This window comes from Pelodiscus sinensis, chromosome 24, assembly GCF_049634645.1.
Source record: "Pelodiscus sinensis isolate JC-2024 chromosome 24, ASM4963464v1, whole genome shotgun sequence".
NCBI lineage: Eukaryota > Metazoa > Chordata > Testudines > Trionychidae > Pelodiscus > Pelodiscus sinensis.
The window spans coordinates 1201470-1222223 of NC_134734.1; the positions used below are offsets into that span (position 1 = coordinate 1201470).

Genomic DNA, 20754 nt, shown 5'->3' on the forward strand with positions numbered 1-20754 from the left:
CTCTGGGCGCCCCATGCTCAGTGTTGGTGGAAGCGGTGGGATCTCAGACACAGGTGGTTTGTAGTGTGTTAAAGCCCATCCTCCAAAGAGCCTGCAATCTGCAAGCAAAGTGGGGAATCATTCTCCCCAGTTAAGTGGTGGGGAAACTGAGGCAGGGAATGGTACCGGGACTGGCCCAAACTCACACAAAGAGGTTGTGGCGGAGCTGGGAACTGAAGCTAGTGTCGCAGAACCCATCTTGGTGTGTGAACGGACAATGAAGCCACCGTTCTTTGAGATCCCACCACTGCCACCAACATTGAGCTGCTGCTCTGCAAGAGCCTGACCCAATCTGGGTGTCATCAGTGGCTTCTAGAGGGGGCGGCAGGTGAATTGTTCAGGGACCCACGGTCAGTTCATGTAAAGGAGAAGGGGGGAGGCCACGCGGGGCCAGATAGGCGGTGGGGTAAGGGGGAACAGAGCCGAAGGGGAGCTAGGGGCTGTGGGCGGCCGACGTGGGGCTCCCAGAGGCAGATCTGAGGAGAGGGAGCCCTTAGATGTGTGTGCCAGGGGCAGAAACTTGAGGTGTGGAGGGAACTTTCGCAGCACAATTGTGAAGGCCCAGGGGTGGCAGCTGCCGGGGCCTGGCCAGTAGCTGGAGGTAGGGCGCTGGGATGCCACTGGTGCCGCGCTCTGGGGGCAGGCACAGGGAGTAGCTGGAAGCCAGCTGGGAGCATGGGTGAGTTTAGCTGCAGGCTGGTCTTCACCGTCTCGGGCCCCAGGCGGTTTAACCACCCTCTGGAGAGGCCGTTTGGCAGTTTCCTGCAGGAGAAGAGCCGGATGGCGCAAGGCAGGTCCCTCCGCAGCGCCGAGACCGGGCACACATGCCCCTCCCCCTGCCAGGAAGAGGCCCAGCACCCCGAGTTCCCGTCTGGGGTGTGGACACAGCTCCCCACCCCCCTCCGCTCCACTCCGCTTGCAAAACGGTGTCCAATGTGGTGCGGCCGGAGCAATGGCTGGGGGAGAAGGGGGGCTCGGATCCTGGGCCAGGCCTCCCGGGGGTCAGACGCCGCAGCGGGGCCCCGCACTGTGGGCGAGTGACACCCAGCACATCCCGTGTCCTTTCTGGAGAGTCCCCAGGAGTCCCAGATCCGCCCCCCGCTCTGGGGAACCCTGGAGACCTGACTGCCTGTCCCAACCCCCCCCCCCCCGCTCGATGTGGGGCCACTGCTCCCCCAGGCCTCGAACCCAGGAATCCTGCCACCCCCACCCCTGCTCCAACCACTGCACCTCGCTCCCCCAGAAGCCGGCTGTTCAGCAACCCGCCCTTAGCCAGGCAGGAATAGAACCCAGGCGTCCTGCTGCCCCACCCATTGGGGGCCCCCCTCCCGCCAGGGCCCCCAGCCCCACGACCGAAAGGAGCCGCGGATTCGATGTCCCTGTGAGTTTCTCTGCAGGAAGCAGGGAACGTTTCTCAATCTGCTCATCCGTGCGCATTGTGTCACCGGGGGGGGGGGGGGGGCGGAAGAGGGGGAGGGCTGACCAGGGGACTCGACACGCACCCAGCCCCACACAAGCGTCGTCACTCGGTGCGCTGGCCACAGCCCGTCTCTGAGGAGGGGACAGACACCGGCGCCTTTGCCCGTAACGACCCCCCAAACGTTACTCAGCCGAGCCCTGAGGGGTTCTGGTAAGTGACACCTTTTCGTCTCCTGGGGCTCTAACTCCTACACCCCACTGCCCTCCGCCAGCAGGAATAGAGCCCAGGAATCCGGGAGCTCAGCCCCCCAACCTGACGCTGAGACCCCACTCCCTTCCCACAGCAGGGCTAGAACCCAGCATGCAGAATCCCAGCCCCCCCCCCGCGCTAACTCCTAGACTCCACTGCCCTCCCACAGCAGGGCTAGAACCCAGCATGCAGAATCCCAGCCCCCCCCGCGCTAACTCCTAGACTCCACTGCCCTCCCACAGCAGGGCTAGAACCCAGCATGCAGAATCCCAGCCCCCCCACGCTAACTCCTAGACTCCACTGCCCTCCCACAGCAGGGCTAGAACCCAGCATGCAGAATCCCAGGCCCCCCGCGCTAACTCCTAGACTCCACTGCCCTCCCACAGCAGGGCTAGAACCCAGCATACAGAATCCCAGGCCCCCCGCGCTAACTCCTAGACTCCACTGCCCTCCCACAGCAGGGCTAGAACCCAGCATGCAGAATCCCAGGCCCCCCGCGCTAACTCCTAGACTCCACTGCCCTCCCACAGCAGGGCTAGAACCCAGCATGCAGAATCCCAGGCCCCCACGCGCTAACTCCTAGACTCCACTGCCCTCCCACAGCAGGGCTAGAACCCAGCATGCAGAATCCCAGGCCCCCACGCGCTAACTCCTAGACTCCACTGCCCTCCCACAGCAGGGCTAGAACCCAGCATACAGAATCCCAGCCCCCACGCGCTAACTCCTAGACTCCACTGCCCTCCCACAGCAGGGCTAGAACCCAGGAGTCCTGCCACTCCCATACCCTGCTCTAACCACTGCACCTCGCTTCCCACAGGCCGGCTCTTCAGCGACCCGCCTTGAGCCAGCCGGGAATAGACCCCAGGCGTCCTACTGCCCCAGCCATTGGGGGCTCCCCTCCCGCCAGGACCCCCACCCCCACGGCCGAAAGGAGCCGCGGATTCGCCCTCCCTGTGGGTTTCTCTTCAGGAAGCATGAAACATTTCTCAATCTGCTCATCCATCCACATTGTGTCACCGGGGGGGGGGGGGGGGGGGGAGGGCTGGCCACGGGACTTGACACGCACCGAGCCCCACACAAGCGTAGGTGCCCCAGCTCCAGCCTGTCTCTGGGGCGGGGACAGGCACTGGCTCCTCTGCCCGTCACCACCCGTCTGCTCCCCAAAGGTTACTAAGCCGAGCCCTGAGACCATCCAGTAAGTGACACCCGCTGCTCGCCTGGGGCACTAACTCCTACACCCCACTGCCCTCCCCTAGCAGGAACAGACCCCAGGGATTCGGGATCCCAGTCCCCCTGCGCTAACTCCTACACTCCACTGCCCTCCCCTAGCAGGAATAGACCCCAGGGATTCGGGATCCCAGTCCCCCCTGTGCTAACTCCTACACCCCACTGCCCTCCCCTAGCAGGAATAGAACCCAGGGATTCGGGATCCCAGTCCCCCTGCGCTAACTCCTACACCCCACTGCCCTCCCCTAGCAGGAATAGAACCCAGGGATTCGGGATCCCAGTCCCCCTGCGCTAACTCCTACACCCCACTGCCCTCCCCTAGCAGGAATAGACCCCAGGGATTCGGGATCCCAGTCCCCCCCTGTGCTAACTCCTACACCACACTGCCCTCCCCTAGCAGGAATAGACCCCAGGGATTCGGGATCCCAGTCCCCCCTGTGCTAACTCCTACACCCCACTGCCCTCCCCTAGCAGGAATAGACCCCAGGGATTCAGGATCCCAGTCCCCCCTGCGCTAACTCCTACACCCCACTGCCCTCCCCTAGCAGGAATAGACCCCAGGGATTCAGGATCCCAGTCCCCCCTGCGCTAACTCCTACACCCCACTGCCCTCCCCTAGTAGGAATAGACCCCAGGGATTCAGGATCCCAGTCCCCCCTGCGCTAACTCCTACACCCCACTGCCCTCCCCTAGCAGGAATAGACCCCAGGGATTCAGGATCCCAGTCCCCCCTGCGCTAACTCCTACACCTCACTGCCCTCCCCTAGCAGGAACAGACCCCAGGGATTCTGGATCCCAGTCCCCCTGCGCTAACTCCTACACCCCACTGCCCTCCCCTGCCAGGGATTCGGGATCCCAGTCCCCTGAAAACAGCAGGGGGAGAACCCAGGAGTCCTGCCCCCCCCTTCTTCAACTACTAGGCCCTACTGCTCTGCTGGCGCCAGCAGCGGAGCCCAGCCGGGTGCCCCGTCTCTCTCCCTGGGCCGTGCAGAGCAGCCGCCTGGTCGTGCTCCTCTCGGTCTCCCAGTCTTGGGGCTGGGCTCTCAGAGTCGAAGGCGTTTGCCGGTCCAGACTCGCCGGGTCAGTGTCGGGCTCTGGCTTCGGGAGGGGGGTGGGGGGGAAGCCTCCAGCTCTGCAGGGGCCGAGGGGCAGCTGCCCCAGAACTGTGGCAAAGGGCTCGGGGGTTCCCCCCGCGCTGCCGTCCGGCTCCCGCCTGGGCAGCCTCTGACTGATCCCGTTCCAGCCTGTCTAGGACCGATCCCCCGGCTGCCCCAGCGCCCAGCGGCTGCTCCTGGCACCATGAAGGCTCCTCTGGCCGCCTGCCTCCTCGCTGCTCTGCTGGCCACGGGTGAGTGGGGCTGGTTCCCCGGCGGCCCCAGCTCCCAGCTGCCTGCCGGGGGCCCTGGGCATGGAACCGAGCAGCAGGCACCGAGCCAGGGGCTCAGCCGGGGTGTTGGGGGGACAGTGGGTGAGGGGCAGGAGTGACACAGCTCCCAGGGCAATGGAGCAGGGCCTAGCCATTGTCAGTAGGCCAGGGTGCCAGTGGGGCAGGGCCTAGCCAGTGGGGCAGGGTGCAAGTGGGGCAGAGCCTAGTCATTGGGGCAGGGCCTACCCAATGCGGTAGGGCCTAGCCAGTGGGGCAGGGTGCAAGTGGGGCAGGGCCTAGCTAGTGGGGCAGGGTGCGAGTGGGGCAGGGCCTAGCCAGTGGGGCAGGGTGCAAGTGGGGCAAGGCCTAGCCAGTGGGGTAGGGCCTAGCCAGTGGGGCAGGGTGCCTGTGGGGCAGGGCCTAGCCAGTGGGGCAGGGTGCCAGTGGGACAGGACCTAACATTGTCAGTGGGGCCCTGCCCTGGAGCAACACCAGCACCCGCCCGCTGGGGTCTCCTCTGGGGCTGGTGATGGGGAACCCCCTGGGGGCCCCCAATCTGAGCGGCCCGGGGCGGGAGGGGCCCAGCCACCGAGCAGTGTGGAGTGCCTGGAGCCCACTGGGGGCAGGAGCAAAGAGGCAGCGCGGAGCAGGGGGGACCCGGGCGTGGGGCCGGGTGCTCCCCTGGGGGGCCCAGCGGGGGGCTCACGCTCCCTCCCTCCCCAGGGGCCGGCCTGCGGTGCGAGGTTTGCTCTGGGCCCGAGGAGGACTGTAGCGGCGACCAGAAGAACTGCCCCGCTGGGAAAGACTCGTGCGCCGCCGCGCAGATAGAAACGACCAGGGGTAGGTGACGGGGCCGTGGAGGGGGCGGGACCTGGGACACCTGGGCCCCCCCTCGGCCCAGCGGTTAAGCAGTCGCCGATGCCAGCCAATGGGAAAGGCCGCAGAGACGGTTGTGGCCGGAGCTCCGCCCCTCCCCCGGAGGTGGTTCAGCCTAGCCCCCCACTCTGCTGGGCTGGGCAGCGGGGACCCCTCGCCGGGTGCCGGGTCAGAGCTGGGCCAGTGGGGAGCCCAGTTCAAATCCCCCTTCAGCCGGAGTTGGGAGGCAACTTGAGCCCAATCTCCCCCCTACACCCTGATTCTCCCCTTCAAATGGGGAGCCCCCAACCCACTGGGCTGCTGGGTCCATTGGGGCACCCCCCACATCCCCTCCCCGGCTGGGCTCTGCGCAGGGCCCGATGCGGGGAGAGCGCCCCCAGGGGTCCCCTGGATCAGGCCCCCAGGGGTCATCGGCAGGGGACCCCTCGTCTGGGAATCCCGCGGGAGGCACGGGCTGAGCTGGGAACTTTGGCAACTGAAGTATTTTAGGGGCAGGAGATTCGGGGGCCCCCCATGTTCAGAGGCAGCGTTAGGCCCTAAATGCTGGAATTCAGGAGAGAAATTGCTTGGTCTGGCCTCTTGGAACTTCGAGCGAGTCACATCCCTGCCCCGTGCCTCAGTTTCCCCAGGGAGAGGACGGTGGATGGCTCAGGCCTGTCAATAAGAAGAGGATGTTGATGGGATGGGAGTGGGAGGAGGTTAAATCTCAGGCGTTTCCTCTCACGCAGGGCGAGAGAAAAACCAGACCTCACACAAGGGCTGTATGAGCTCCCGCGAGTGCAACGCCGGACCCACCTTCATGACTTTTGGGAAGGGGAAGACAAAAAGAGCGATCATCGCCTGCTGCCAGGTGGACGGCTGCTCCCCAGACGTGGCTAAAGGTACAGCGCCCTGTCCCCGCCCCCGTCTCTGCACCTCCTGCTTCCTGGGACCTCCCCGCCCCCATCCTCCCTTCAATGGGGCGCCCCATTGAATAACACAGAGCCCGGGATGGGTGGCAGGTGGGGGAAGGGCTCTAGGCAGGCACCAGGTGTGAGCCTCCCCAACTGCTCTCCCTGCCCTGATGCCCCGTGGGGCTCGTCCCCCGAGCTGACTGTGTTTGCCCCCCACCCCACCCCGTTCCCAGTGCCCTCGCTAGACACCACACCCAATGGCCGGCGCTGTCGTGGCTGCTACAGTCTGCCCCCCGAGCAGTGTCATGAAGAGACCATCGACTGTGTGGGAGCTGAGACCAAATGCATCGAAGTCTCTGGAACCACAAAAGCTGGTAACTTCCATGAACTTTTTTGGGGGGGATTTTCCTTGGCCGTTTCCCTTCCTCTGCCCCCCGTAGGGCAGAAGCCAGACACCGGGTGGGGCCCATTAGAGAAAGGTGTCGTCAGCAGATCAGGACACTAGGCCTCCGTGCCTCTGGACTGACCTCACACCCGGGTCTTCCCTCCTCATGCCTCTCGCTCTCCACCCGACCTCATCAGTGCAGGGCCTGGCTCAGCACAGGGGGCCCTGGCCATGCTGGGCCCTGCCCTCACAAGGAACTGAGCCATGCTAGGCACTACAGGCTTGCAGGGAGGTATTGCCCATGCCCCAATGAGCCTGCAGTCTGAGTCGGCACGGTGGGGAAACGCTCCCCAGTTAAAAAGTGGGGAAACTGAGGCAGGGAATGGTGCCAGGACTAGCCCCAACTCACACAAGAAGGTTGTGGTTGAGCTGGGAACTGACGCTAGTTTTGCAGAGTCCCCTTATGGCGCTTTAACGCACGACAAAGCCTCCGTTCTTCGAGATCCCACCGCTGCCACCAACACTGAGTTGCTGCTCTGCAAGAGTCCGACCCAGTACAGGTGTCCTCAGTGAATGGGGGAGGCAGGTGACTTGAAGGACACCCCATGCATGCATGGGAAGGAGAAGGGGGAGGCCATGGCAAGCCAGACCAGCGAGAGGGAGCAGAGCCGAAGGGGAGATGGAGGCTGGGGAAGGCCGACGGGGAACGTGGGGCCCAGAGGCAGATCTGAGCCAGGCAGGCTCCTGTGTCCTAGTCCATCCCCAGGAAGAGAGCTGCACCCCTCACACTGATCATCTTCCCCCCGCCCTTTTCCCACGCAGGTGGGACTGCCCGAAAGGCCATCATGAAGGGCTGTGTGACCCCGGCCGCCTGCACCTATATCACAGAAGGACAGGGGCCCTTTGCGGGGATCAATGCTGATCCAGCCGATGTCAAATGCACAGAAGCCTCCAGTGTGATCAGCAGAGCCGTGCGCCCCGCCGGGGTCCTGCTTCCTGCCCTCGCCGGCCTCCTCCTGCTGATGCTCCGCTCCTGAACCCACCCCCCCAAAACGCTGGAGCACCGCCCACACCGGGCCCCCTGCTGCCCGCATTAGCCCCTCTCTGCTGCTCTCCCCCAGGGGCCCTGGCCCCAGCCGGATTCGCTCCCCCTGTGCAACGTGCTGCTTAATAAAACAAATGGGAGAGCAAATTCTTTGAGACTTGGGTCTTGATTGTGTGCGCGTGGCGGGGAGGGGCATTGATGAAGTGGGCGGGGCTGTGAAGAAGCCAATTAGTCTGAGCGTGGTGTAACAAGGCAGCCCAGCTGATGCCCTCTCCAGCCCTGGAGAAGTTGGCAGTAGCTGCCCATCTGCTCCAGGAGCGGGGGTAGGAGGGCGAAAGTAGCCGGTGTGGGTGAGGCATTTCCCCACAATCCCAGGCTTCAGAGTCTGGTCTCCCCCAGCCAAACCACAAAGTTGGGGGCACAGCCCAGAGCTCTGTGAAGGCTCAGTCATGGGGACCTGACATAGCCCCCCAGGGAAAACAGCCCCCATGGGACCAGAACCCCAGACCGATCCGTCTGACTCCGTCAAAAAGCTTTATACAGAGCTCGTTAGGACACCAGGCGCATTCCCCCCTTATCAGTGAATTAGAGGCAATTCTTGTCCCCCTGCCCGGTTACAATTATTTACACTGGGTCCATTGATCAACCAAAGCGCTTGTATTAAATATCAAGAGCAGATCTCAGTGGCTGCAGGCGATGGCAGCCAGATCAAAGTTAGTTACTAAGCGCAATAAAACAAACTGCACCCGCCCAGCCTCGTGCGCTCAGAACACCTGGTGCAAATTCTAATTTCTCACCCTCCTCCCGACTTCAGGCAAAGTCCGTTTCGGGCCAGCGCGGATCTTTCGGGCCTGCGTCCAGCACCGCGCATCTCCATCCCTGCCACTCGAGTTCTTTAGTTTCCAGCTGTTTGCAGGTATCCTCGAGGACCTGGGAGCCGGCTGTGAAGCTAGATTAAGACAAACAGGCTATGTCTGCACTCGCGGCTTCTTGCGCGAGTAATATGCAAATGAGGCTAAGCGTGGAATATCGCCGAGCCCCATTTGCATACCTAACGAGCCACCATTGTTTTCAGAAGAGGCTCTTGCGCAAGAAGGAGCATCTACACTGGCCCTTCTTGCGCGAGAAAAACCCTCTTGCCGTTACACCTATTACTTTTCAGGAAGAACGGCCTTGCGCAAGAGGGCTTTTCTCACGTAAGAAGGGGCAGTGTAGATGCTCCTTCTTGCGCAAGAGCCTCTTCTGAAAAAAATGGTGGCTCGTTAGGTATGCAAATGAGGCTCGGCGATATTCCACGCTGAGCCTCATTTGCATATTACTCGTGCAAGAAGCCGCGAGTGTGGACATAGGCCCAGTGTTTGCTTCCCATCCCTTCAGTTGCATTTCCCCAGGGGGAGAAGTCTGTTCCCCATCACACACCCCTCCCTAGGTTGTATCAACAGGTGTGTTGTAAGCAAAACTCGTGAAGTCATTCTGCCGCTCTACTCTGCACTAGTTAGGCCTCAGCTGGAGTACTGTGTCCAGTTCTGGGCGCCACATTTCAAGAAAGATGTGGAGAAATTGGAAAGGGTACAGAGAAGAGCGACAAGAATGATTAAAGGTCTAGAGAACATGACCTATGAAGCCAGGCTTCATGAACTGGGCTTGTTTAGTTTGGAAAAAAGAAGATTAAGGGGGGACATGATAGCGGTTTTCAAATATCTAAAAGGGTGTCACAAGGAGGAAGGCGAAAATTTGTTCCTCTTGGTTTCTGAGGACAGGACAAGGAGTAATGGGCTTAAAGTGCAGCAGGGGAGGTTTAGATTGGACATTAGGAAAAAATTCCTAACTGTCAGGGTGGTCAAATATTGGAATAAATTGCCAAGGGAGGTGGTGGAATCTCCCTCTCTGGAGATATTTAAGAACAGGTTAGATAGACATCTGTCAGGGATGGTGTAGGTGGAGCTTGGTCCTGCCTTGAGGGCGGGGGGCTGGACTCGATGACCTCTCGAGGTCCCTTCCAGTCCTATTATTCTATGATTCTATGATTCTATGAAAAGCACAACCTTCAAGGTGGATTCCAGCTCTAGAGGACTCAGGCTACCTCTAGCTGGCAGGCTTCCTTCGGAAGACGCTTTTCTGGAACAACTTCGTCCCAAAGAGCGTCTACATGCCAGAAGTGCAAAGAATAAGCGATGTGCATTTTTGAAGGCGCGTCCACACTGAACGGACACGACATCGCATTTCGGTTGTGATGAGTATGGATTCAGTGGTCACGAGGGCACTGCTGTTAGTTCCTGGAGGCCTCCTCTTTTGAAAAGACTCCCTGTCCCCCGTCCACATGCTTTTTTGGAAAAAAAGCTTCCTCCTCCTAGAAGGAGGTTCACCGCGGTCAGAAACCCCCTGCCGTTCTTTCAGTTTTCTGTCGAAAAGGGCAGTGCGGATAAGTATTGTTTTCAGGCAAAGTTCTGCAGTGTGGACACACCCTCAGCGGTGTGAGAGACGGAGCGTTGTCAGGGACACCGCTGGGGGCCTGCGTTCGGGAGTCTGGCTTTCAGTCACAGCCCAGAGCGGTCTGAGGCTGCAAAAGGGGCGCTCGTACACAAAAAACAGTGGCTGCTTTTGGGAGGGTGTCACCCCTATCGCTAGAGACAGCCGCACGCCCAGCCTCCCTCCTCGACAATCAGCGAAAGGAGCAATGAAGCCTCTTAGCGGAGTCGAGAGCAGCGGAGGATGGAGCGACGGCCCAAGGCGCCCGGCTGGGCGGCCTGACCTACCCCCACAGCCATGCAGAGAAGAGCCGCAGCCCAAGGGAGAGCCTGGGAGAACTGAGCTGTGCGGTCCTTGGTTGGGGGCCGGCAGGGGGTTTCTAGGCATGGAAGCTGCCTAGTGTTGCCAGGTGTCCGGTTCCAAACGGGACTGTCCGGTATTTGAGGTTTCTGTCTGGGAAACAAATTGAGAAAATCCTGGACTTAGAAATGTCGGGTATTTTCTAATTAAGGAAGTTGTGTTATTATCATGAGTCTCAGAACGCAGTCGTGTACTGCCCGGCTGGGAGACATGCTCACGCTGCGTACGCAGCAACGCTGTAGAGGGGGCGGGCGGGGCCGGGGAGGGATTGAATCCCCAGGGCTGGACTCATCCATGTGCGGGAAACATCAGCACCCTGGGATCTGCATGTGCCCAGGCCAGCCCCACTCCCCGTCAGCTGGCTCCCCCCACCAGTGCCCCCAACGTCCTGGCCAGCCCCTCTCCCTGCCGGCCAGTTCCCGCTCCAGCTGCCCCTGACCTCCTCCCAGCCAGCCCTCCTCTCTGCTGGCTGGTTCCCCCCTGGCCAGGCCCACTCCCCCTAACCTCCTCCCAGCCAGCCCCGCTCCCTGCTGGCTGGTTCCCCCCTGGCCAGGCCCACTCCCCCTAACCTCGTCCCAGCCAGCCCCGCTCCCTGCTGGCTGGTTCCCCCCGGCCAGGCCCACTCCCCCTAACCTCCTCCCAGCCAGCCCCGCTCCCTGCTGGCTGGTTCCCCCCTGGCCAGGCCCACTCCCCCTAACCTCGTCCCAGCCAGCCCCGCTCCCTGCTGGCTGGTTCCCCCCGGCCAGGCCCACTCCCCCTAACCTCCTCCCAGCCAGCCCCGCTCCCTGCTGGCTGGTTCCCCCCTGGCCAGGCCCACTCCCCCTAACCTCCTCCCAGCCAGCCCTCCTCTCTGCTGGCTGGTTCCCCCCCTGGCCAGGCCCACTCCCCCTAACCTCCTCCCAGCCAGCCCTCCTCTCTGCTGGCTGGTTCCCCCCCTGGCCAGGCCCACTCCCCCTAACCTCCTCCCAGCCAGCCCTCCTCTCTGCTGGCTGGTTCCCCCCCTGGCCAGGCCCACTCCCCCTAACCTCCTCCCAGCCAGCCCCGCTCCCTGCTGGCTGGTTCCCCCCTGGCCAGGCCCACTCCCCCTAACCTCGTCCCAGCCAGCCCTGCTTCCCACCAGCTGCCCCCCAACCCCATCTGAGATCAAGCATGTCTGGTATTTTTTTGAAATCGCCCGGTAACCCTAAAGCCGCCTGCTGCTTCATCTGAGAACAGACCCGGGCCCGTTCGTGGCCGACAGGGCTGCGCTCAGCCAGACGGAACTGCCCCTTCCATTCCCCAGCACCATGGTGGGGCTCTACACAACTAGCGTCAGTTCCCAGCTCAGCTGCAACCTTCTTGTGTGACTTTGGGCTAGTCTGGGCACCACTCCTGCCTCAGTTTCCCCACGCCTAAACTGGATGGAGAAGATCGAGCGGCACAAGGAGGGAAAGACAATGGTCCAAGGTTGCTCCAGAAGCAGGCCCTGGGCATACAATCCAGGTGTCCTGATCTGCTGGTGACACCTTTCCCTAATAGGCCTCACCCAGTGTCTGGCTCCTGCCCTCCGGGGGCGGAGCAGGAACGGCAGAAAAAGTTTGTGGAAGTTACCAGGTTTTGTGGTTTCAGAAGCTTCGATATATTGGGTCTCGTGTCCCACACACTCGACGGTCTCTTCGTGACACTCCTCAAGGGACACAGCGTTGCAGCCGTGGCAACGCCGGCCATGGGGTCTGCTGTCAGGCGGGGGCACTGGGAACAGGAGGGGAAAACACAGTCAGCTCAAGGGACGAGCCCCCGGGGCATCAGGCAGGAAGAGCTGCTGGGGGCTGTATTGCTCGGCCCCTATAGCTCTGGCGATGCAGGGACCAGCAGGGCTAGGGGAGAAGTTTGCAGCAGGGAGCCCGGGATCTTGCCCTGGGTTGGGTTCACACTGGGAGGGGCATCCTAGAGCCCCGCCTACTAACCAACTCCCACCCAGCAGCTCTGTATTATTCAATGGGGAGCCCCCTGCAGGGTGGGAGGACCTGGGGGGAGGTCCCAGGCAGCAGGAGGTGCAGGGACGGGGGAGGGGATGGGGCGCTGTGCCTTTTCCCACATCTGGGGAGCAGCCGTCCCCCCGGCAGCAGGTGACACTCGTCCATGTTCCCTTTGTCTTCCCTATATTCACAACCACGGGTCCGGCTCTGCACTCGCGGGAGCTCAGACAGGCCTTGGCATCCGTTTGGAATTTTCATCCCTCCGCATGGGAGGAGACTCCTGAGATGTACCCTCCTCCCACTCCCACCCCATCAACACCCTCTTCACATCGACAGCCCTGAGCCAGCAGCCTTCCTCTCCCCGAGGGGAAACTGAGGCACGGGGCAGGGAAGTGACTTGCTCAAGGTTCCACAGGGCCAGACCAAGCGATTTCTGTTCCGAACTGCAGCATTTAGGGCCTAAAGCTGCTGCTGAATATGGGGACCCCGAATCTCCTGCCCCTGAAGTTCTTCAGTTGCCAGAGTTGCCAGCCAGGGGTACATCAGGGGGCTCACACCCCACTATCGAGTGTCCAGCTCATCCCTGGCTATGGCAGGATTCCCAGACGAGGCATCCCTGCCAATAGCGCCGGCAGGGCCTGATCCCGGGGTCCCTCTGGGAGCGCTGTCCCCACATTGGGCCTGGTACAACGGAGGATCTCCCCATCCCCTGGGGACTGGTAGCATCCCCCTCCATTGACACTGACGGCTGACCCATGTCAGACCCTGGTGCCCCGCTGCTTGGCTCAGGCAGAGCAGGAGGCTTCCTTGCACGGGGACCGATGCTAAACGACCTCTGGGGGAGGGGCGGGGCTTAGGCAACAACCGTTTCCTCGGCATTTCCTATTGGCTGGCCAGGCAGCTCCACCTACAGAACCCAGGCCTCCAGGCTCCATGACTGCTGCTCCAACCCGGCCCCCATGGCCTTCCCAGAGCCGGGCTGATGGGAGGGCCCAGGCGTCCCTGCTCCCAGCCTGCTCCCCGCCCCTGTCGGTTACAGCCGCTCACCCACCCAGTGTCATTTCTACCAGCGCCGTGGCGCACCAGTCGGTCCCAGCCCCACAGGGCCGGCGGATGCCCCGGCAGCTGACCCTGGAACGACGCAGACCTTGCACCCCACACCGGCCCCTGTTGAAGGGGGGAGAACGTGAGCCCCTGGCTGAGTCCTGCCCCACTGGCACCAGCTGGGCCCTCCCCACTGACATCAGCTGTGTCCTGCCCCACTGATACCGGCTGTGTCCTGCCCCATTGGCACCAGCTGGGCCCCACCCTACAGACACCAGCTGGGTCCCTCCTCACTGGTACGAGCTGGGCCCTGCCCCACTGGCACCGGCTGGCCCTCCCCATTGACACCAGCTAGCCTGCCCCACTGACACCGTCTGGCCCTCCCCATTGACACCAGCTAGCCGCCCCACTGGCACCGGCTGGCCCTCCCCATTGACACCAGCTAGCCTGCCCCACTGACACCGGCTGGCCCTCCCCACTAACACGGGCTAGGCCCTGCCCCACTGGTACGGGCTGGGCCCTGCCCCACTGGCACCGGCTGGGCCCTGCCCCACTGTAGGGTTGCCAGGTGTCCAGTATTGTACTGGACAATCCGGTATTTGCATGTTCTGTCTGGTAAAAAAAATTCAGAAAATACCAAACATGTGCAATGTGCAATGTCCGGTATTTTCTGATTTTTCCAGCTGCGCACCTAGGGTTGCCAGATGGTTTAAATAAAAATACTGAACAACCCCTCTCTCCTCCCCCCCCAAAAGAAAACACTGGGGAAAAAATTCTGTTGGGAAAAAAAGGAGACCCTCCCCCCCCAAAAAAGGACTACAAGAGTTATTATGCAAAAAACATTAAGGGTGCGTCTAGATTGGCAAGATTTTGTGCAAAAACAAGTGCTTTTGCTCAAAAACTTGCCAGCTGTCTACACTGGTCGCTTGAATTTGCGCAAGAGCAGTGACTTTGTAATGTACGAAATCAGTGGTTCTTGCGCAAATACTTTCACGCTCCCGCTTGGGAAAAAGCCCTCTTGCGCCAGAATACTTGCGCAATAGGGCCAGTGTAGACAGGGAAGAACTGTTTTGCGCAAAAAAGCCCCAATGGCTAAAATGGCGATCGGGGCTTTCTTGTGCAAAATCGTGTCTAGACTGGCCACGGATGCTTTTGCGCAAAAGCACTTTCTGTGCACAAGCACCCGTGCCAATCTAGATGCACTTTTCCGCAAAAAAGCCCCGATCGTCATTTTCGCCATTAGGGCTTTTTTGCGGAAAAGGCTACTGTGCTGTCTACACTGGCCCTTTTCCGGAACAGTTTTTCCGGAAAAGGACTTTTGCCCGAACGGGAGCAGCATAGTTTTTCCGGAAAAACACTGACAATTTTACAGTAGATCGTCATTGCTTTTCCGGAAAAGCAAGTGGCCAGTGTAGACAGCTAGCAAGTTATTCCGGAAAAGCGGCTGCTTTTCCGGAATAAGTGGCCCAGTGTAGACACAGCCAACCAGAAAAATTAAAAAATAAAGCCACATGGCCCCTTTAAGAAAATCCTGGGCTCTCTCACTGACTTGGAAAAGGGGGGGGGTCTAGTGGTTAGATCGGGGGCGGGGGGGGGGGGTTGAGAGACAGTACTCCTAGGTATCTCACTAGCTTGGGAAGGGGAGGTCTAATGGTTAGAGCTGGAGAGGTGCTGGGAGCCAGGACTCCTGGGTACTCTGACTGGCTCACAAAGGAGAGTCTAGTAGTTAGAGCTGGGGTGGGGGGATTCCTGGGTTCTCTGCCTGACTCTGGCTGCAGTGTCAGATTTAGTGGCCGGAGGGAGGGGGCTGGGTGCCTGTAGGGGAGCCTGGAGAACCCCCGTCTTCCCCAGAATAATAATGTCTGCATTGGCCGACCCTGCCTTAACTGAACTAACGATGCCGCCTTGAGCAAAGTGCGGGTTTGTAACACAGCAAACCCAGGCCCGACTCACGTCGGGTGCAGGTAGCAGGCAGGTCAGGCTGGGGGGAGTTCTCTAAACAATCGTGTGTAGGGAGCATGGCCCAGTAACACCCTGCCAAGAACATTGGGAGGAACCCGGTACCAGTACACAACATTTCTGACAAGCAAAAATCACAGGTACAGCCAGAAAATTGACAATCAAGTATCTCATTTTCGCAACAGCCTGAATAGCAGCATGTATCCCAAATATGGGCACAATAGAGGTCGTACACAATATGGCCGATTGGTAGATATTACTAGAACGACCAAGTCTGGCGTTGCTATCAAATGGGCTTAGTAAGAAGAATCGATGGAAGGGAGGGAGCCAGTTTGACCCACACGTCCTGCTCGATGTAACTAGAAGTAATAGCCCCCTTCACACTGGCCACCCAGCGCAGGGTATCAAAGGGACCACTGCCTCCTGCCCGGCACTGTAGGGAGCCTACGGGTGCAGTGTAAGTGAACTAGGCTTAACTATTGTATTACAATAATCTAGTAATTGCTCTGGCATTGCTGGGCGCTGTGTTCATGGCTTTAGAATGGATCGGATTGAAGGTTGAAATTCAACAGCCCTTGTTTGTAAGGCTTGTAAAATTTAACCAACTCTATCAACTGCTTAAAGCTCGCAGTGAATAGGAAAGTGGTGAAGTGTCTCTGGAGTGTCCTGGTCGCCCCGAGCCCCAGGGCAGTGCCCAGAGAGTTGGATTCCAACCCCTGCTCTGGGAGGAGAGTGTTTCCTAGGGGTTAGAGCACCACTAGGGTGCCACTTACCAAATGCTCCTTAGAGTTGGGTTTGCTGGGTGTGAAATCAGGGCCCCGTTCCGCCAAGCTGCACCCGTCTCTCACTTGGGTCTGTCCCAGAGAGGTTGGTGCTGGGGCTGCTTCGCTTTCATGGTTTATACACCAGTGGCTGTGGCGTAACTTAGAAGATTTAATGGGTTTCCACTCAGCTCCAAAATAGAGTCTCTAACTTTTTATTCCTCTCACCAGCCCTGCCCTGCCTCCAGGCCTCTGTGCACCCTGGCACATCCCCCGGCCTTCCTGCCGGGAATTCCAGGAAAGCGAGACTCTTTTAACCCTTTGCCTGCTCTCGGCTATAGAGACTCGGTGGAGAAGCTCCGGGAAGAGCACCTCTGTGCCCCTGAGAAACGCCCTGCAGCTGGCAGAGCAGCCTTTGTCTCACGAAGTGGGTGGGCTCCCCCCCCCCGAGGGTGGTGAGTGGTGCACTCAGGGGGAAGCAGCAGACTTAGCCCCAAATGCTCAGGGGCTGGAAGGGACGGCCGGCCCTGGTCCCCTCGGAGGTGTTGCATTCTAATGTGTGAAATCAGGGCTTCTTGCTCAAGAACTCTGACACTCCCGCTCAGGAATAAGCCCCCTCGCGCAACTGTTCTTGCTCAAGAGGCCAGTGTAGACAGGCAACGTTAATTTCTTGTGCAAGAAACCCCTATGGTTAAAATGGCCATCGGAGCTTTCTTGCCCAAAGGCCTGTGCCAGTGTAGACGCTCACTTGTGCAAATACTTTAGTGCAAGAACTCTTGCATCAAAGAGTATTTGTGCAAGATCACGCCAATGTAGCCGTAGCCCTGGGGTCCGTCCAGAAAGGACACGGGATGGGCTGGGTGTCACCTGCCCACAGTGCGGGGCCCACAGCCCTGCTGCTGCGTCTGACCCCTGGGAGGCCCAGCCCAGGGTCCGAGCCCCGCCCCCCTCAGCCATTGCTCTGGCTGCACCGCATTAGACACCGGTTTGCAAGCGACGAGGAGCAGAGGAGGGTGGGGACTCAGGCTGCTGGATCTCTCCCTGGCATGGGGAGGGGCGTGCGGGCCAAGTGCTGGGTTGATGATCAATGTCAATTTCCCCGTGCGAAGGGCTCCCCCTCTCCCAGGAGGCCCTTTGTGGGCACGAACGTCTCCGCCCGCTGGCTCTGGAGGGGAGGTGCCCCCAGGAGGCTTTTCTGGTCGGTCACCTGGGACCAGGCTTCTTCCGACCCCCTTTGTGTTGCTGTTGGGGGGGTGCCGTAGTGGGGGTCTGTCTGCTCTGTAACCCGGTGTCCCCTGTGCTGGGATGTGTGATTCCCACGGACTCACCCACATGTGCATTGGCCCAGACACCCAGGCCCAGCCTGAGGAGAGAACAAGGCGCTTCCCGGGGGGAGACAAAGGGAGGGAGGGGGAGACGAACACCAGGTTTGGGGGAAGGGTTAGTTGCTGGCCGGGGAACACAAAGGAAACGGCCTTAGCTGAGGGCTGAGGGTCTGGGGGGGACAATGGACCCCCCACCCCAAGGGGTCTGAGGCATCCTGGCCCTGACTCCTGTAGCCACGTCACGTCTGTGCTGGGCTGTATCCCGGAGAAGCAATAAACCCTCTTTATTCCACTGGCTGGTGGAGTCTGTTCTTGCTGCTACGGGGCTGCAGGATCAGGGGAACCCCGACTCGGCGTCACAGGGGGACTTTGGGACCCGGCCCTGGGACCCTGTAAGTAGCAGCTACCTGTTCAGTGTCACTGCTCCCCCTGCTACTCGCTCTCGGGGCCACGGCCCCAGGAGGCTGCTCCACCCACCCCCGCTCTCAGGGCTGTGAGGTCGAGATCTCACCCCAGGGCTCTGCAATTCGCCCTTGTCTATCACAGCCGGTCTGCCGCTGGACCTGGGTCTGGGCCAGATCCCAAGGCCAGTGCCCACTCGGAGCTGTCCCAGGTACCACTGTCCTCTCAGACTAAGTCCCGGCTACTGCATTTTTCAGCAAAAGGTATGGAAACGGCTCTCTGCAGTGTGTGCACCTTTTCCCAATAGCATTGTTGGAGGGAGAAGGGGGGTCTGATGTCAGAGTGTCCCTCCTGCCCCCACTCCTGTACCCCGTCTCCTCACAGAGAGGAGGAGCTGGAGGGAGCTTGGCAATGCAAGTCTCATTCTCTCTCACACACACCCGGCCCAGCACTCTCCTCTCCCGACCCAGCATGTTACCCCCAAAGTTCCCACTGGAGACCCCCCAGGGTTACAGGAGGGTGGACGTATTGATTGAGGAATTCACACTCCACTAGATGGTTCAGCTAAAGAGGGCAGAGCTGCCACTGAAGGTTTAAAATAAGAGGAACCAGCTCTCCCTCCTCCCCTCCCTCCTCCCTCCCCACCACTTTCCCTCTCTCACACACCAATACACACCCCCCTTCATTCATTCACACACACTCATTCTGCCCTCAGACCCTCACTCACTCCCACTGGCATATGGGTGGCAGATGGAGCCGAGGCCTGTGGATCCTGGAGGGTCTGTCGGCTGATCATGGCTGGGGAGCTGGTCAGAAGAGAAAGAGCTTCTCAGACAGAGGGCTTCTGCCCCAGCTCTCTCCTCTTATTGCCCCCGTACAACCCCTGGGACTCATCCACCTTCCTCACCAGCCAGCAGGCCCAGGCTGCCCTTGCTCCAGCAGAGCAGCAGTCTCCTGAATTGGTCCCGACTCCTCCCCTGGCTGCAGGTGCTCAGCCTTGCGGTGTCTGACCCCAAGTACACAACAGTCTCCACTCTCACCCCCACAGTCCTGGCTCAGGGGAGAATGCTGCTGAGAGCTAGTTACAAGCAAATCTGAGGAAAGCTGCAAGAAGTTACAATGGTGGGAGGTTCAACAATCACCCAGCTGACTGTAGGATTCTGAACTTACAAAGCAAAGGGGCTGAGAGTTACACAGTTGCAGAGTTTAACAGGCGATGCAGCTGGAACAGTTACAAAGCTTCAGAGAACTATTGACAAATCACCAGTAATGAAGTGACATAGAAGACAACTCCCCTCCCCACCTCCCTCAAGCAATGCCGTCAGCAGGAGGTTTTGTCAGTCTCTAAGTCATGTGTTGGCAGGACCTTAGAGTTTAGTGTGTTCCCAAGAAATGTACGTGGACATCGAGCAATAGCTCAGGTGGAGGCTTTCATTCCACACCACATACGTGGGGCGTTGTGGTTACTTCTGTCCCTGCTTGCAGAGTGGGGTGGTTTGGGGGTTTGGCTGCTCTGGGCATTTCACCATGTTCATCACGTTTATTTCTGTGAGCAGTGAGTTCTCAAATGCCGAACCTCTCGTGGCCGGAGTCATCACCCCGTGGTCACTGCTGCCCCTGGACGTGGCTGGCCTGTCCCTGTGGCCCCTGTGAGAGGCAGAGCAGGGGGTCTCCACGCGTTGTCCCTGCCTGCAGACACCGCTCCAGCAACTCCCAGTGATGGGGAACCGTGGCCAGTAGGAGCTGGGGGCTCGGTGCCGGGAGCCGAGGGGCAGCGCATGGGCCAGGGAGCCATCGCTGTAGCTGGGAGAATTGTATCAGGAAAACCTTCCTCTCTCTCCCTTAAAAAAAAAAAAAAAAGGTCTAAGAAAGCCTGGGATGGTTCACAGCACCACAGCTGTACCCTGGACCCAGGCCTTTGGCCCCTCTGCTGGCTGGAGCCTGTATAGCAGGTGAGGGAGCTGCTAATCCACAGGGCTACAGATAGAATGTAGCCGTGTTAGTCTGGTGTAGCTGAAACAAAATACAGGACTATGCAGCACTTTAAAGACTAACAAGATGGTTTATTAGGTGAGGAGCTTTCGTGGGCCAGACCCACTTCCTCAGATCATTTTTTTAATTGTATCCTTTGGTATACAGGCAGTCCCCGAGTTACGCGGATCCGACTTATGTCAGATCCGCAGTTACGAACGGGGCACTTCCTCTCCCTGGTCTCCAGCAGACCAGGGAGAGGAAGCAAAGCGGCGGAACGCCCGGCGGAACATCCCGGTAATTAGTACACAGGAGGGATGTTCTATAGACTGTGTGGAAAGCATGTGCCTCAGTTTGATAGGTATTCTGGAGAACATGAATTTGACCTTGTAATTCAGAGATTTTCTGGACCTCTGGTAAGAGTGAAAGTAAATTCTGGAATCGGTCGGTACTAGAGTAGTCCAGTCGCGGGGTATTTGGAATCTAAGGGCTGTTCGTAGGACCTTGTCAGCGGGCCAATAAATGACATGATTTCCCATAACAGTGGTGAGATGAAAGTGCATGTCTTGGAAGGTGGTGGTATTAACGTGTACACAGCTATCATTGGCCTGAAAGAGCAAATGTCCTGTCAGGGTATATCCTTGTCCCATACCTTCCCAACAAATGCTGTCGTGCACAGTTACAACTTCCCCTGCTCTCAGCTTTCGTATGCACTGAAATGTTGCTCAAATACCCTTGCTAGCCTATCTAATAATCGGCAGGGAGTTCGCCTTTAGCGGCTGTAAGCAGAACAATTTTTGTCCAATCAGTTTTCTTCGGGCAAACCTCTGAAATGGCGTCCAACAGACAGGGACCAACAACATGAGGAAAACTGAAAGAGCAGAGGGGTTTTTCCGGCTTTGGTAACCCTCATTCTACGAGGAAGAAGCCTGTTTCTGAAAGAGCTCTTCTGGAAAAGGCCTGTGTGGAGGGGGAAGAGGGAGTTCTTTCCCAAGGGAGGAAAGA

General features: G+C 59.5%; 1 protein-coding gene and 1 long non-coding RNA gene across 4 annotated transcripts; one reads left to right on the plus strand and one right to left on the minus strand.

Annotated features, from left to right (window-relative positions):
- Positions 1-1510: 1510 nt before the first annotated feature.
- On the plus strand, positions 1511-7647 carry LOC112545390 (phospholipase A2 inhibitor PIP-like). 3 transcript variants are annotated; one of them, XM_075907357.1, is made up of 7 exons: positions 1525-1669; positions 2526-2661; positions 4179-4283; positions 5025-5141; positions 5906-6058; positions 6304-6444; positions 7278-7647. In XM_075907357.1, exons 3-7 carry the CDS (start codon positions 4235-4237, stop codon positions 7490-7492), a joined length of 675 nt encoding a protein of 224 aa, XP_075763472.1. In that variant the 5' UTR covers positions 1525-1669; positions 2526-2661; positions 4179-4234; the 3' UTR covers positions 7493-7647. The 3 variants fall into 3 exon arrangements, with proteins under 3 accessions (XP_075763471.1, XP_075763472.1, XP_075763473.1); XM_075907356.1 differs by lacking the exon at positions 2526-2661 and having other exon boundaries at positions 1511-1669; XM_075907358.1 differs by lacking the exons at positions 1525-1669; positions 2526-2661 and adding an exon at positions 2775-2903.
- A 2650-nt stretch (positions 7648-10297) lies between these two features.
- On the minus strand, positions 10298-16383 carry LOC142819526 (uncharacterized). Its single transcript, XR_012897446.1, has 3 exons — positions 16064-16383; positions 11920-12060; positions 10298-10422 (listed from the first exon to the last, which is right to left on the minus strand). It is a non-coding gene; the product is annotated as an uncharacterized LOC142819526 (long non-coding RNA).
- Between the last annotated feature and the right edge of the window lie 4371 nt (positions 16384-20754).